Consider the following 18,449-nt stretch of genomic DNA (forward strand, 5'->3'; position numbering starts at 1 on the left):
AGTAAGGGAGTTATCCTGAAAATTTGAACTAAATATCTTGATTCTAACATTTGAAACTTGACATTACCTCTGAGAAAAGAATTGGTGTAAAAATAGCCTTTCAAGCCACCTTAATGAACTCTTCTAATTAGGGATATATACTTGGATTTACTTGATCAAAGTTGGCAAAACATGATATGTACATTTATATGTGTATTTATGATTATACCAGGTTATAACAATATTGAAAGTCTTTTCGCATTTTCATGTCAGCTAATTTGTAATTTGCATATCTAATGAGCTTTCACAGTTTGGTATATGTAGCTTGAAGGACTTAAGCAAAGGCAATTACACTTGCTATATAAAGTGGTGATACAATGACATTAGTAAAAGACATTAATTATTTTCATTTCAGCTAATCACATATTTGAATACTTAATGACCTTCAGAAATGATCTGTGATGAATATTGTTCATTATGTTGATCATAACACTTTGAATGAAGTTGCAAACATGTGGCAAAGGTTCAAAGTTACACATAACTGCAGTATATAATGAAACACGTAAGCATTTTCAGTTCATATCTGGTTTATGATTGCTGGTACATAAATCACTCAAATCACACTTCGGTTAAGTCAGACAATTATGAATCACTCATCGAGCCTGTTGCTTAGCAAGAAAAATGAGAAGTATAGGGTTTGAAAAACTATTATTAATATGGACTTGCAAAACAGAGTCTGCAGAGTGATTGTGATTGTTCTTTCTTTTTCTTTCTTTTAAGAAATACTACCATTAATGACTTACATTTTGACCCGGATATGACCACTGAAAGATAATAGGTAACACTGGTGACGAGTTAACTTCGCAAGTGACTGTGAAGTTTCTACCCTCTTTGATTTCCATTTTATTTATCTTGGGATCTGGTGGTTCAGGTCTTTCTACTGTGAGCGAGAATGAATAAGGTTCATGAGAAAACTTGGCTTTCAAAATACGTCATGCACTGCAAGTTTGAATATTGTAAAAGGCAAACAGCCCTGTACAATGCGAAAGCAGATCTTCGAGGAGCGCAATGTCAATTATTTTGCTGTTCGTGGAGAGAGGGGGGATGGTTAAAGAACGCGCACCTTTAACTAACTTGCACAAAATATAGCTTTGCACAATTCAAATACACCTTTCCAATAGCTAATTAGGAATTTCCCTGATGGTACATATTTCTTTACATCGCTGGGGAAATGTGAAAATCGTTATCTTGCGCATTTTAATCGAAATGCCACTCAGTCGCTTTTTTCGCTTGAGATCTTCACACTTTTCTTCTCCAAGTATGATTTTGGACTTTATCCTTTTAACTATAAATCAAAATTAAAAGCTGCATCCAAAGTTCGTGCGATAACACATTGAAAATGAATCTGAGTAAGTCTATAAATTGATAACTAAAGCGCATGCGTAAATGTTGCCCCTAGCGACAAGATTTATTTTTTTTATTTACGAATCTCATCTTAAACCTGTTTTGTAGAAGCTTTACTCTACACAGGAGCCAGACATAAAACATGTCAAATGACCCGATTCGTTTCAGCCTTGTAGTTTTAAAAAGATTATTTGAAATTTAAAAAAATTACAGAATTGAGTTATTTACGATTGAAATGCACACTTTTGCAATTTAAGCCTGAAACTGTGAAAGAGTGAAGTAAAAACCATCAGCCTAATGTTGCTCTAGGGTGCATATCAGAACCTCAGCTGCTATGAAACTTTGTGTAAAGCATGCTTAGCATCAACGGAAAATCGAGTTTCTACATCCGTTCTGTCCACAAAAGGCTGTCATTCATTACATTCTATCTTTTGAGGGACATTTCATTGAAGCTTGCACGTAAAACATCAAGGAGTAATATACTATAAAACGTTGTGTGATGCAGACAAGGAATTTTATATCAGCATTGATTCACTTTGATGTGTCAGTCGGCGACTTTTAATCTTTGGTAGCAAGATAAATCATGATAAATGCTGTAACCTTCAAATAGTTGGCTTGACAAAAGTCGTCGAAGGAGGTTGTGAGATGTAATGTTTGCTTCGTAATGATAAAATCTCAAAATAATGCGTGTCAAGTGCGGGAAGAGATAAATCTTTGGCGATTATTTCTTCAAATACTCGACTTATGTTGACGGAAATGGTAATGTTCACGAAAAGATATACGGCTCTGAGTAAACTATTTTGATCGAGTACATGGTCACGGCCCACTTGTTGGTTTAGCAATAGAAATTTGAAAAATTCAAAGTTTATTTGGCACTTTGATTTGTTTCAAAATGTCAACAGAAGTACTATGTTTCTGAAATTTACAAAACTTAGGGATTTGATTGCTGACACAATAATGGATAAAAGCCAACAAAATGACAACCCTGTCTCTGCGTCGACTATTCTACACACATCCAGCGATTTTTAATGTATAGAGGGCCGTAGCAATGTGTTTTCAATATGATATGATATATCATGCAAACAAGCATAAGTCTTAGAGAAGATTTATCACTCTCACCTGTTCTATAAATAAGCCCAAATGTAATTAGTCGCAGTCGTTCATTTAAAGCAGCAGAACACGTAATATGTGAGTGGTCCACTTCGCTGCTCTTTTTATGATGAGTCCCCTTGTCGGGTCATATTGGACAGACACGCCATTCACATTGATTTCTTTTAGTGGCCGGAGCCCTTGGAATGTAACTTTAGCTGACGGATTAGTTACCTTACATGGTATCGTTAAGGGAAACGGTACATACACTTTGATAGGTGTGTTCTTGACTGGCAGAAATAGTTTATCCGTATCTGAAATTGCAGGAGAGAGCGTGCTGTGAATTAAGGGGACTGTCGGGAATGATTTATACTTTCCTTTGATATAGGGTAGGTATCCAAGGTCAGCACCATTTTTAAAATGATCAAAGTAAAACTTATATGGCCCATGCGGCAATAGTTGAAAAATACACGATTAATACAACATGCTGTGTTGAATATTAAAAATCTGTCACTTTTGAATTCACCAAAAAAGCAATTTGTATGCCTATGATAAAAAACTTTGAAGAAAAAAAAGGTATGAGACAGCGATCTCTAACGTTATATGGGCTTAACGAAAGACCAAAATATTTCTACTAACACTGATTAGAGGGCAAATGAGTATTAGTCACTCTCTTTTAAGGTTCCAAGACAAGTAATTGAGATTTTTAATGTAAAAAATTCTCTAGTGGTTAATAAGCTCACAACCCCCATGAATCATGTATTTTCAGAAAGCCTAGATATAGGGGAACATTTTGCTTACCATAGTGTCGCCATTGTTTATATAACTATCACGTGATAGGTGATTTGCATAACCTTTCAAAATCGGTTTTCCCGATGTTTGTTTCAATGCTTTGAGATATGTGGCTGAAAATAGTGTGAATGCAAGCTGTCCTAAGGATCTTTCAAAGCGTGTCTCAGAATTTTTAAACCTTAGTTTTAGGCCAAAAAACTTCCATAGCGATGAATTTAACCCTGGTTGATTTCTTTAATATTGTGCTCCAAAAAAACTAAGCAAGATATAAAATTCTGAGACAACCTTTGGAAGAGTGTTGTGACAGCTTGCATATCAGTAAGTTTGAGCCAGATATTTTGAAGTATTGAGACAAAACAGGCAAAAACCGATTTTTGAAAGGTTATGCAAATTACCTTTGACGTGATAGTTATGTAAACAATGGTGACACTGTGGTTACCAAAATGTTTTCCTATATCTAGGCTTTCAGAAAATGTATAATTTACGGGGGTTTTGAGCTTATTAACCACCAGAGAATTGTTAGATTAAAAAGGTCAATTACTTGTCTTGGAATCTTAATTGAGTAAATGAAGCAAGACAAATTAGTTTCAAAGTCGCCAAACAATCTACAATGTAACATTCTACAATACCATAGAAAGAACAAACTAGGGAATTTACATAAAAACTGCAATAAAAGTTAGAGAAACTGAAACTTATGATTTGTAACTTTAGAATTATTTGTGTTATTACATGAATCGTTCTGGATGGGTTGTTTTGATGACACAATGCACATATGAATTTAATGCATGCATAGCAAACAATGCTATAAACAATGTTTAAAAGGTTTTGTAAAGTTACATGTATGTTAAAATTACTGTGATTTAAAGCTTTAGTTTTGAGACATGAGCAAATAACCTTCACATAGTTACTGTGATTCATAGCTTAATTTTTTTCGAGACATAAACAATTTACTTGTGTTTCAACACAAAGCCTGCTAATGTAACTGTTCTCTGTGATAGTGTAGTTCAAGTCACAGAGAGGGTGTGTCCTAGTCTTCTTGACAGAGCCAGGCAGATAGTGGCAACACATCAGCCATTATTCACACTCTTTGCCTCACGTCACTCAATCTAGTCACTTCTATCTGACGAGTAGTTTTTGAGAATAAAATTTTCTGACCAAAAATGGCAAAATTGCCCCCAAAATAAAAAAATTGCAGATTTCACCATATTAAATATATCATATAATACAATAATCCCTTGGAAACGGTATACCAAATATCAAAGCTATCGACTTGCAGTTTTGAGAAACAAATTTTTTGACCAAAAATGGCAATAATTTGACCCAAAAATACAAAATTGCAGATTTCATCATAATTTGAAAATGTCACATTTAGTTCATCTGTAGGAACCTGCATATCGAATTTTAAAGCTATCAGATGAGTAGTTTTGGAAATACACATTTTTGGACCCAAAATGGCAAAAATTGCCTTAAAAATGCAAATTTGCATATTTCTGCACAATTTGAACAAATCTGAAAAAGATTATCTCTAGGGCCATGTGCACCAAACATCAAAGCTATCTGACTGGTAGTTTTGAAGAAGAAGATTTTTAAAGATTTTTTTACCAAAAACGACAAAAATTGCCTTCAAATACAAATATGCAAATTTCACAACGATTTTAACAAGTCTGACTGAAGTCACTAAAAGTAACTGAACTGCATATCAAATTTCAAAGCAATCGGACAAGCAGTTTCAGAGAAGAAGATTTTTTACCGAAAACAGCAAAAAATGCCCCCAAAAAACAAATATACAAATTTCACCACGATTTGATATTAAAACTAAAGTGAGGTCACCTAAGTGAACTGCATATAAAATTTCAAAGCAATCGGACTTGATGTTTCAGAGGAGAAGGCAATTGTTGACGGACGACGAACGGCGACGGACAACGACGGACGACGATGGACAATGACGGAAAATCAACCTATTTGATAAGCTCCGCGTCGCTGACAGCGGAGCTAATAAAAGGTAACTTGTTCATGTAAAAACTATACATCGCCAAGAGCCAAGATGTAAGTATAGGATAAAGCCCGAGTACGAGGGCTCTTCTGGTATATAAAGTCCAACCCAACGATAAAATGTCGAGGCCGCAGGCCGAGACATTTTATCGTAGGGTTGGACTTTATATACCAGAAGAGCCTGAGTAAGAGGGTTTTATCCGACTTAAAAACTATCGCCCCTAAGGCCAGAGAAAAAAAAAATCTTGTTCATCGGATTTTTTGGACCAAGTCCCAGGAGCGGCGAGCGAAAATTTTTTTTATTTTTTTTTTAGGTAAACTCAGTTCTCTGGCATTTTTGCACAGATGCAGATAAGGCAAGATAATTGTTTCCCTTTTTACCAGAATATCTTAGACAAGAAACACTGATACTGGTAACTGAATTCATTCCAACAATAACATAGGCCATTACATTCACAGTTAGTGTTTGCACAACATATTCTGAGCATTTCAACATTCTCTCAGAATAAAACTGAAATGTACAGCAAATCACTGAAATTCAACAATTCAGTATTGTCCTTTAATATTGTCCTGGTGGGACCTAGCATCTGAGTTTGTCATTTCACTTTGGCCCCATGTTTTGGCCTCTTTACCACTGTCTATATATACACATTTTAAACACTGTACTGTGATCGGAGTGAAGTTATATAGTCATCATTCAGATCGTACTTTAACATCGACGCAACCATGTGTTTTGTCATTGCCGTACATTTTTATACTTTCAATGCAATTTTCATTCAATCGGATGCACCGTCCATCTGCTGCCACGATCTTGTTGAACAAATCGCCGAACGTAATATCAGGACAAACACTGAATAGCGTCTCGGAACTAACTGTTGGCCATCACGTCGAATGTTGGCGATCAAATAATACTCATGATGTGACATGTACTAACCTTTACAAAACGAGCAAATTTCTGGCCAAATCGACCCACTTTGCGTCGTGATTCGCCAAATTCAGACGTCACAACAACGTGTTGGCGGTCAACTTAAAGTCCGAACACGTATGAAGTCTCATTCAAAATCCCGTGCCCGCGAAAACCCTACACAGTGTAGGGCGCCACCAGCGGCAGTACTAAAAATATTTGTAATGCGGAAGTAAGAATTTGCCGCGATCAAAAAAAAAAATTTCCAAATATGCCAAAGTAGAAGCGGCGATTCCGATGAACAATTTATTTTTTCTTCCTGGCCTAACGGATATATTTTCGTTTTCAATGTGTTTTCGTCAACTGTCCCCTTTGTCAATGTAACATGTTTAGGATATGAATTAAAACTTTTATTTGTGAAATAGCCTTCCAATGTAATGGAACATCCTATAAATGCCCTAGGGCACATTATATAAATGCCCTAGGGCACAGCAGATTTTGTGTTGCAGCTGGTTTCCGCTGTGTTACCAAATTTGAATATTAAAACGTACCAGATGTCTACAGAATATGACATGTTCACTTTTGATTGGACAGTACTTTACTACGGCGCTGTCATTCGTTTCTGGAATTTGGTGAACAAGGCTTTACGAGTAGATAAAACACCCTGAATTGAGCACTCTGATTGGTCAATCAACAGTAGATAGTTTTTAATAAATGAAAGATGATGCTGAGGTTCAGGAGGAAAAGAATAGTGGCATATAATTTATAGCACATTACATATTATGTATGTTGTTATGAGGCATATGAATGCGTGTATGTAGCGTCCAATCAATTTATTGAAAATTGATGATTGAAATCACCTTCAAAATGCAATTTTTATTTTAATGAAATAACAACCGATTTTTAATATTCGTTTTTGCAGACAAAATTTTTATTTTACCGATTTTTTGGTACGGTTTTCGCGGCCAATCAATTCCCAAAAATAGTAAACAGCCTTTTGGCATAGAAAGCAACATTTGAAATGTTCAAATCGAAAATTATTTTCATTTTTATCTTCATATAAAAAAAACGATTGACGGCCCGTTTTAAATAAAACTTCTGCTATTTCATTATTAATGAAACATAATTCTGTTTCGCCTTCTTTATATTTTGAATCCGAAAAGCAATTTTCTGTAAACACAAATTAAGCTTTAATCAATTAATTCTGTTTCATTCATTAGATTTGAAGACACAAGTTCGGGTTACTTTTATTGTATTTTGATTTTAATTTATTTTTTAAAAATGATGTTGTCATTCTAAACAAGCATAAAATACTTTCAAGTCTTCAACTTTATTCTATCTTAACATAACAAAAATGGTATTCCTTCCGATTTTTGTAAAATATAAAATATAGGATAATTTTGACATTTGAAGGAGAACAAAATGATGAGAATCGAAACTCGTTAATACTAAATCATGTAAAACTAATTTAAAATGAATTCGCTGTTCATTTTGTTACTTGCGAAAATTGAAAATGGTAAGTTTCAACCTTTTTCATTTTTTTGAAAATGGTCGAAAAACGACTTACATGTTATTTCAATTTCTTTGCTGTTCCCGGCCCTCTACCGGCCAGTGGGCGAGCAGCGATGCGTGCGAGATTTCCGGCTTCCGTCAACGCAAGAACTGCGGTAAATTTAAAATGGAGTTGTCTTCCTTAGTCTCTGAAGAGTTTATGCGGCACGATAGCGGTTTCAACAACGGGGAATCTGAATTTAATTTTTTTTTAATTTGTCTCCATTTTATGCCACAACTTATCGTATAAAACCCAGATGCGACCTATCATCGAATTGGTACTACAATCAACCAAACTGAAAAGATTGCTGAGCAATACAGAAAACATCATCTGGCAAAGAAAATCAATAACTGAGAGAGCTGCCATATAAGTAATCAAAGTTGGCGGCATGAATTAAATAAACCAATACTCTCCTCAGACCAAACCAATTTCAAGGGCCGTTTACAGCAAATATTGTTAACGAAACCATGAAACCTGGGAATGGCTAAATACAGAGAAATAAGATTTATTTCTCGAAGCAGCCTTTCACAACATGCTTTTCAAACACCGGAAAAGCAGGCACCAATATCGACCCGAAATCTATTACAAAGTCCATGAAAAATTGACACAAAACCAAAAGTTCGATTTAAATGCATAAAACAAACTAATCGTTGGCAAATTAGTACAACATTTACTGTTAATATAACGAGCACTAGCAACGCTCAAAATATGCCCTAAAACAAAAATCCTTACAAGCGTCCAGAAACTCCGGTCGATGCTGGGTCATGTTAATTATAATATGACACCACACACCAGATCGCTCACTATAGAGTCAGTCAATAGTGGCTAACTCTCTCAATAACGAATCTGGCTTCTCCTCCTCGAGGACGAAGATGACTTCATCACACAACCAAGCGGAGGGGATACAAAACAAGAGAGCGACTGATGAAGGAACCCCATTTTTGGTTCCGAAACACCGTTAAGACGAATCACTCAATCAACAAACCGGTTTACTGGGGACCCAGATCACATGACTAGGGTCAAAGCACTATCGATTCACCGGTGTCTCGCCATGTATTCCACACAAAATAAATGCAATGATCCTTTTATTCACTATATCGTAATACTAAACAATCTTGGTAGAGCCGATGTGTGGTGTTGCCCTCATTTTCCTTGATATTGAAACATCATGACAAGTCGTGCGCTAGTGATTTGGCTTCTCTTCACCCTTCGTTCCTCTTTTCCTCCTCCCTCTTTCGATACGTATAATGAGTACGTAGGGTCAGACATAGTGGTCTTCAGGACGTTTCAGTCGTCTTCGGTGGCCAGTCTTCCGCAGTACATGCAGTAAGCGCGGGAACAAGTATGCGTTGCGGAAACCGGAAGTCTCGTACGCATTCATGCTGCTCGCCCAATGGCCGGTAGAGGGCCGGGAACAGCAAAGAAATTCAAATGAGTCGTCTTTCGACCATTTTCAAAAAAATGAAAAAGGTTGAAACTTACAATTTTCAATTTTCAATTTCTAATTTTCGCATGCACCAAAGTAAAATTGCAAATTCCTCTTAAATCGGTAAGACATGATTTTATTTCAAAGAGTTTCCGTTCTCTTCATTTTGTTCTTAATCAAATACGTACAATGTCCAGTAATAAATTTTGCGAATCTTGAAATAGTACTTTTTTATTTTAAGATTAGGTAATATTTTGATACTGGTAATGATTTTTTTTATTTTGTTGAAAATTAAAAACATCATTTTAGGATACAAATTATAATATGAAAACAAGCAACTTTCCTTAAAAATAATCCGGAACACGTGAGTTTTAAATTTAAGAAACAAAATAGAATTTATATGAAATTTTATTTTGTTTTCACTGATAATTTCACTTCGGATTCAACTATGAACAAGACGAAACAGAGTTATGTTTCATAAATAACCAAATAATAGAAGCTTTATTAAAATTGGTCTGTCAATTGGTATTTTCAATTAAGATGAATATGAAAATAATCGCAATCATACCAATCTATAATCCAATACCACTAGGTCAAAATTTGTAAGACAATTGTTGTAAACATAGACACAAAACAGCACAGAACAGACAGTAAATAGACGGTACACAAACAAAGTCAAATTCATGAAAGAAAGATATATGGACCTCTGGCCAAAAGACCAAGAAGTGATGTCAGGTGTTCGAAAATAGTAAGCGCATCCTGCCCCACATGTGGCACCCGCCATATATCAATCTGTAAGTCAGATAGGTAGTAGTCACTAACTAAGGCCCCATGTCACCGATGCCATCAATGATCATTTGTCGAAGAGAGATATTGTATTTATCTACCAGCTTGCGATACCTGCCAAAAAAGCGTTTGAATGTAGAGACAAGTCTTGCTCTGGTGTAACCTTGATTTAACAGTTTGTAAGAGAGATGGCCATGTCTCTCTACAAAATCACCATATGAACTGCATGCTCTTGCATATCGAATAAGCTGGGAAATGTATATCCCATAAGCAGGTGACAGTGGAATATTACTGATGAGGTGTGGAAAATTGATTATACTAAAGTTAAAATCATCTCTCTTGTCATATAGCCTTGTAGAAAGGTGACCATTAGAGTCAAATTCAAGTAAAATGTCCAGATATGAAGCAGAAGAGGCCGTTTCTGTAGTTTCTTTAATCTCCAATTCTGGAGGATAAATCATAGCGAGATATTTACTGAATTCAGAGTTATTCAATGAAATAACATCGTCTATGAATATGAAAAATAAAGTTCTATTTCAATCATTTAAATAACGCTTTTTGTGCTAAAATGCATTTTAATATTTTTGAGAATTGATTGGCCGCGAAAACCGTACCAAAAAATCGGTAAAATAAAAATTTTGTCTGAAAAAACGAATATTAAAATTGGTTGTTATTTCATTAAAATGAAAATTGCATTTTGATGGTGATTTCAATTTTCACTTTTCAATAAATTGGTTGGACACAACGTACACGCATTCATATGATCTACATTTTTAGCTTTGAAACCACAACTGCAATGTTTAATTAGGAGGTTAGAGTATTCACTTACCATTACTGGTCACAAAAACGTTAACACTGGCAGATGTTTGACCTGTCACTCTGTCGCTACCTGTCGTGAGTACCCTACACTGGTACAGTCCTGTGTCTAAATATATTGCATTCATAACAGTGAGAGCGCTGATGAAGTACTTTTCATTGTTTTCATTTGTTCTCTCCCATGTCACAACTTCCAATCGCATGTCGATGTCATTGCCATGTTGTATTGGATATTCCCACTCGACTTCAGTGTTACTGCTGCAGTTAATCTGGAGTCGGTCTCCGGATATAAATGATGTCCTTTCATCAGTGATACTTAGCTGAGGTACGCCCTTTGTATCGGAATATCCTGTGCACGTATATTCATAAAAATTAATGAGGACAAACGTTTACTCAAAAGATCTCTAAGACAGACCTAATTAAAATGTATGCATGATCGTAGACTTTAAAACGGATTTAAGGTCTATGGCATGATTAACAGATTTCGATTGATTGTAACATTTCGAGAAGATAGAAACAGCGTCGTTTGGTGTAAATTTCATCTCAATAACATTGATTGTGATGCCACAAAAGTAAACAACGAGGCACGCTCACTGTCAGTATTAGCAGAGAGGAGTTATATATTTCGCCCTGAGTTTTTCACTTGTTGGAAAGGAAGACTATATATCATACTTTTAGTTATCAGCGGACGAAAAAGTTAATTTCTGTCAGAAATGTTTTTTCATATATTCAAGTAAAACCAAAGTTTTCATGTCCTTACTATTTGTGATATAGGCTAGTAATTATAGTTTTAGTGTAGTTAGATACAATATCAGTAGGTTTGGGTGATCAAATGTCTGTCAGTTCACTTGTAGAACGTTATCAACACATCTTGTCTGGATTAATGTCGTGCACATACGTGTCAACATATATTTTGTAAAATGTTTGATGTTTCACAACTTTATTGATCAACATGAATATGTTAATGTTTTCGTTGAATTGTCATAGCTGGAATGAAAATGTCTTTTTGTAAATTAATATGTTGTCCACTGTTAAAGGTTCACTTATAGAACTTTTGGTGTAATAAACGAACCCCGTCTACTTCTAAAGATACTGACAACGCCTATTATTAATTACTTTAGTAGCACTGCAGTTCATTGTTTATATTATCGTGGTGAAATTTACACCAGATCGTTCCTATCTCCATGGAATGTTACAGTGACTCGAAATATATAGCATTGCCAGGGCATCGAGTTATTATTACATAAGCAAGAACTTTAATCTTTTTTATCAGAAAAGCGACAGCAGAATCAATGCATATAAGATTTAAGGACAAGTAATTTATGTCTGTCCGATGATTGCAGGATGCATGAAACTTAAGTAACAGATGTTATTACTTCGTATACTTTGTGATATCGAGAAAGAGAATCGATGTGATTTTGAGATAAATGTACTAACCGCGCAGTCCGCCAAATATTCGAGTAAGTTTCCGCAGCGCCCTCTCAGTCCATTGCCCGATAGTATAAAAAGTCATTCACCTGAAGATCTGAAGTAAATGAGCTCCATACATATCCTATTTTTTAAATTTTAATAACAGGCATGAATATTATAGAGCATTGCAAGACAGAATGGCATTAAGGATCAATATGAGGATGGTATCAGTATGGTACTGGGATGGTATTAACATGATAGTTTAAAATTGTTTGAAAAGCTTTTCCTTACCTTCCTGTTTATTGATTACACCTGAAAGAAGAATGAAATTGTATGTTGTTACGTTACTGGTAAAGTTATCGCAATGTTTATTAGAATGAATCAGAGCTAACATTGTTTCTGTTATGAAAGGCTCAAAGGATCATTACTACAAGGCGCCTCGGCATGTGGGCAATTTTTAAATTAAATAATGTTGAAATATGTTTCTCAAAGCTGTGGCTTCTTCTGGTATTCTGTCTCAGGATCCTCCATACATGCACAATACCGAAGATTGTTATACAATGAACTCAGAGAATTCTATTTTGCTGATGCCATGAGACGTTTCAAATTTCCATAATATCGATTTGCCTAGATTTTTATCGTGTGACTCACTTTATATGGTTGTTATTATTGGGAGAATGGCCAAACAGGGAGAGTAGTACAGTGAATGGACTAGCGAGCATAGTGTATTATCCTTTGAATTTATAATGGTCAATTGCGATTTCAACATGGGAATAGCTTTTCGCATTGGTTCCTTAAATTTATGTACTTGGTGACCATTGTTGGTTTAACAGTGAAGTTGATATATAAGTACAATTAATAAAGGTTTGCGTAAACAGTGGTCTTTGGGATTTGATTTTGTTCATGTTGTGATGATGAGGCCGTTGTCCCTCCATGACCCGACAAGTAGGTTTCAGAAAATGGTGTTGATAGTTTATATTATCCGTAAGTAGAATATACGATTAGAGCTTATCAGAACTATAGTTGTATATTTATATGTCAGTTGAGTACGTTCAGAAAGTCGTGGCATAAATATGATTTTGTGGTTGTTCAAAGACATTTTTGTAGAAATATATTGTTTTAACAGTAAGTGCACATACCACCTTCAAAGTTCAATTAGGATTATCTTTATATTTCATTCTATCGATTAAGTTATATTCCCGGAAATTCTGAAAATAACTTCACTTATACTGGTGCCTAAAATTCCACCTCAAAAAGAACTCAATTATTACAGACCGGTCGCCCTTACGTCAGTTACAATGAAAAAATTTTAACGATTGATTCTATCTAATTTTCTCCCTCATGTTTCATCAAAAAGGGATCGATATCAGTTCGCACATTAACGTAAAAAAGCCATAGCCGATTCAGTCGACAGACTCCTCAATTAATTATTAGAACACTTTAAAAAGCAGGTAATTATGCTGAGATTGCATTCATCGATTTTAGGGACTGGACAGAAATTACAGGGATTGGGGGGGTCGACGTTTTACAAAATTATGCTGCACGAGAAATAGGGACCCTTCAAAAGTGTTTGCGAGAAAACAAATGTCTTCGAAATTAAAGTAACAATATCAGTGCACTTATTTATGTTGGATAATTGATATAAATGCACTTGATTAGAATAGGGTGGTTACAAGGGCATGCGTGTACAAGAAATTTTACTTTGGAATTTCACCGAAAATGTGCATTCACTATACATGGCAGTTTGTTTTGTGTATCCTCCGCAGTTTCTTGTTTTACTCCCTGAATCGTGATAAGGTCTAGTTTTAAACTTAGCAAAACAGCCATAATTATGTGTACAGTCAGCATGGTATTATTTAAAATTGAATTCAAGTCCGGACCATAATTTGTTCGTCATCAAAAACAATGATTATGTGAGTTTTTGTGGTTTGTAATATATGTCAAACATGACTGAAAGTCAAATTAAAAGTGTAACAGAGTAATTGATATTAACTTTGACGAACAACGATTAAATCACTATTTGTATCACACGATTTACATGCAAACGGGCATATATCAACCATTAAAGCATGGTGACGATCATAAAAGTCATTTCATCACACTAAACACAGCTGATTTGTTTAATACAGATTATTCTTACTAATAGTTGGCCAGAAGTTTAGCTCACCTTTACGGTAAACTGTGTAAATCATGCTTTGTCGAAGTCCATTAGTTCCGCGATACACTTTGCAAATCCTGATTCCATTTTGTATTCCTCTTTTATGACGAATCCTTTTTTCTTATCCAATCGGACAGACTCTCCATCCGGACGTATCCTCTCGGACCTAGTCCTGAGTATGACGTTAGCTGATGGATCGGTAACCCTGCATGGTATTGTAAAGGGCAACCCTGCAACTATGCCGATATTTGTTGATTTCAACGGCAGTAGGAGGTGATCTGTGTCTGAAATTGTAATAAAATAGTGTATTGCTGAATGTGGTCGAAAAACACCCTTTGTATTCGAGGACGAACATGGAATCCGAACAAGATTACTTTCAACACGTGCAAGAGAAGAGAAGCATTGGTCTAACCGTTATCATTTCATTCATTGATGTGATTCACTATTAATACTTATCCCCTTCAATTGAATAAACGACATTGGCATAAAACATTGATAACAACGAAAGCGACAAGATACTGTCGGAACGTATCATGTTTGGACACGCTAATGTGATGTCCGTATTAAACACCTATTAGGACTATTAAGTTTTTAGCAGGAGTCTCTGACACCCCTATTCCAACTTTCGAAAACATGGTGACCCCGCTATTCCAAACGACGAAATGTAAATTTCCTGTGAAATTCCTCCGATCCCCCCAGGCCGTAAATAATGACGGCTCCCTTAGTCGTAACAACGATGACTGTGTACTGATGTGGAAGGGTGCTAGGGTTAGGGGGATAAAGCCACTTACATGGCTTTGTGAGAAGTGAGATACAGTAAAGTGGTTATTGGCCATGGAAATAAACTTCAGGTTGTGGCAGTTGGTACTTGGTAGGTTAAAATATTTCTAGGCAGATATTGCACATGAGGAAGAACTATGTATGACAGACGACAGGCTTCAACTTTATTCCAAGCAGCTCACAGCACATCTTGCTCATAGCAAATCCGTATTTTACAAACCATTACATTATTTTACGTTGAAATACCTATAACCTTTTACGTTTTACAAGCTAAAGGCAGTTTTGTGATATTAAAATCTTACTAATTAAATTTATAAAAGGTCACTAGTCTTTGTACAGTGTAGTTATGTTTTTTGAAAGATTGTACCAATTTTCAAACAACCCAATAAATATTTTTTTGTTTTTCTATCGAAATAGAGGAGTGTAGGCTAAGAAAGGTTAAAGTCATATACCTAAGGCTAACCGAGGTTAATTGTAGTGTGATGATAACTTATATGGGCTTTGTCCAGGAAAGCTAGAGAATATGTTTTGAAAAGTCTTGATACCACTTCCAGAAGATGACAAACATTACTTTCAAATAAGCTGTTTCAATTGATTTCAAAAACTATCCTTCAAGAAGATGTAAAATTAATGTTACAGAGCGACACCCTGCATCAGGAGCTGAGCGAAACTTTATCTTGGACTAGATGTCAAAAAGTTCTTTAAATCCCCACAGACGAACGAAGTGGATGCCATTTGACTTTCACATGATAAGCTTATTTTAATCATTTATATATGTCAATTAGTATCAATAGCATATGAATAAGCTACCTTGGAGTAGACCCCTTCTAGTAATAATGAAAAACTATCTTATTTATTTTAACATTGGGAGATTGGTTGTCAGATGATAAAACTTCAAAAGCGAAGGCTACAGATCATGACTCACCGTTGCTTTTGACATACACGTAGATACTGGCAGAAGTTTGGTTGGATGGACCATCTGTGATTGACTTAATCTTACACAGATACTCTCCTGTGTCTAAATATGTTGTATCCGAAACTCTAAGAATGCTGGTGTAGGATTTTTGACTAGATCTACCGCTTTTCATCCTTGTCTCGACTTCCAATCGCATGTTGATATCATTAGAAACATCTGTTGGGTAGTCCCATTGGACCATCGAGTTACATCTGCAAGTAATCTCAAGTTTTTCACCACTCTGAATCGATGTCTCTTCACCAGCAATATTGAGCTGGGGTACACTCTGAACATAGACCCTATTGGAAGACAAATATTTAGAAATGATATTAGCTTAAGACCTATCACATGAAGAGGCTAAATTAGGATCAGCATAATTTGTAAAATTGCTAATTGAATTTTAATCTTTGACCAAATTCAATTTGAGACTTTATAGAATTCTTAAGTAAAATTCATGGAGCAGATGCTTGTTTGAATGCATTTGCAGCCCAATAATACCCCTATCTCCCTGGGCGTTCATTATTGAACATGTGTGGTACATGAAAACAGCGTCAACGAATGCTACCAAAAATCTGGATCTTTCAAGAAGCACGGTGTAAATTAAAACACTGTGCTAACATATTACGTTTTTATCAATACTTGTGGCATCATCTTGTTGGCGACATTATCTCAATTTTGCCTTTTTTATTTGGTCTTTGATGCAAAACCTGCTTCAATGCTGTGTTAGAGGTGTGAAAACAGCTGCCCATCACGATTGGGACGTGGAAAGGTGAAAACGATCAAACATTTGCTGTGTACATTGGATCGATTGCGATGCAAACAATGAATAAAAGATTCTTACTACTAGGCAAGACACTTGACAATCGGTTACAGTACAGGCGATTTATACATAGACTGCTTCATGGTTTCAAGCAGATTGCCTCTCTCTGTTTTTTGTGGGTCTGTGTACCTGTATGTGTGGGTGACATGTTTTAACCTGCAGACCGATATTTTATGGTAGTTCTCCTTTAGCAGTATTCTGTGCTCCTGAAAAGGGCCGTTTTGTAGGCGTTGAACACGCGTACTTACTGCAGTGGTGTCCCATGTAAGGCCGGTTTAGAGCTTTGGGCACACAGATCGTACCAGTACACAATCGGAAATTATTTACCTCTTGTCAGCTACAACCCCTATACAGTATGAGACGATATTTGCACTCAAAGTAGCGGGGATCAACCCAGGTACCTCTTCTGCCAACAAGTGCCTCGTACTTTCTGTACAAGGTCTTCCTCATTTGGCGTTCGTGTATCAAGCACGTTACCAACAATGTGTATTGGCTTCGAAACTATTGATACAAGAGGCTTGTGGTCTGAATCCACTCATATTTCTTCTAAAACATGCAAAGACCCATTTAATTGCTCGCATGCAAATATGACGGCTAAACACTCTTTCTCTCGAGTCAATGATTTTGATGTAACGTCTACTGGTTGCTCATTTGAAATAGCGTTGCACGCTATCCCTTCTCCGAAGAATCACACTCTAATGTCACTTTTTCATGTACATTAAAGTACTCGAGAATTGGAGTTAGGGAATGCAGCTGGTTTATGTTTGCAAAGGACTCTCATTGCTTGGATTCCAATACAAGCATCCGTTTTGTATGTCATTTTATCTGGTAGTCAGCCGACTTCTGCTAATCTGGATAAATATCCATACATGTAATATATCATCCGCGATTACACACACCCATGGAAGACAAGTCATTGACAATGACATAGTCCCCGCTAGTAATTGGGAATTAGTCAGTGGAAGTAACTACATTTAAATTAAAGTTAAAATGATCAACATGAAACACGCAATGAGGGACCTATCTGCCACAGATGCACATATTATTATTGGATTGTACTGTAAACAATCAGACATTAGTATGAATGGCAGAGGGTTATTTCCTGTTACCAAATTGGACAGAATTAGGTTTGCCATGTACTGGCTCTTGAAATGTCAAATTCAACTATTCTGCAAGAAACTGGTCAAGGCATGGATGTGTAATGGCACTTAACATTTAAAAAATCAGAATGCCAGATATGAACCAAAATGTCTCTATGTTCACTACAGAGGAGACTTGCTATAATTAGTTCCAGAGACCAGCTCTGGAACTGTTAGTTTTTGCTCACTTTCCTTCTTTCTTTCTTTCTTTCTTTCTTTCTTTCTTTCCTTCCTTCTTTCTTTCTTTCTTTCTTTCTTTCTTTCTTTCTTTCTTTCTTTCTTTCTTTCTTTCTTTCTTTCTTTCTTTCTCTATTTCCGGTATTACTACCACAGAACATGCTATACACAAATTTTACCTTAGTTACCCAGAATGCATTGCGTCACGCTTATGACGTCATCGCTCAGCTCGGACGGGAAGCCCAATCGAAACCCGGACTATAACAAAAG

General features: G+C 35.9%; 1 protein-coding gene across 1 annotated transcript; it reads right to left on the reverse strand.

The window, feature by feature from the left end:
• Positions 1-10,745: 10,745 nt before the first annotated feature.
• Positions 10,746-17,313, reverse strand: LOC139132254 (vascular endothelial growth factor receptor 1-like). The gene is made up of 5 exons (XM_070698642.1): positions 17,216-17,313; positions 16,014-16,342; positions 14,374-14,592; positions 12,442-12,462; positions 10,746-11,089 (listed from the first exon to the last, which is right to left on the reverse strand). Exons 1-5 carry the CDS (start codon positions 17,311-17,313, stop codon positions 10,746-10,748), a joined length of 1,011 nt encoding a protein of 336 aa, XP_070554743.1.
• Between the last annotated feature and the right edge of the window lie 1,136 nt (positions 17,314-18,449).

The sequence above is a fragment of the Ptychodera flava genome, chromosome 4, assembly GCF_041260155.1.
Source record: "Ptychodera flava strain L36383 chromosome 4, AS_Pfla_20210202, whole genome shotgun sequence".
Lineage (NCBI taxonomy): Eukaryota > Metazoa > Hemichordata > Enteropneusta > Ptychoderidae > Ptychodera > Ptychodera flava.

Bases quoted from the DNA above. Each gene is read 5' to 3' on its own strand.
- LOC139132254 (XM_070698642.1), bottom strand. From the start codon at position 17,313: ATGAGGAAGACCTTGTACAGAAAGTACGAGGCACTTGTTGGCAGAAGA. The intron at 16,343-17,215 runs GTATAGGGGTTG...GTCTTCCAATAG, and splicing joins TGCAAATATCGTCTCATACT to GGTCTATGTTCAGAGTGTAC. The intron at 11,090-12,441 runs GTAAGGAAAAGC...ATACGTGCACAG, and splicing joins TGTAATCAATAAACAGGAAG to GATATTCCGATACAAAGGGC.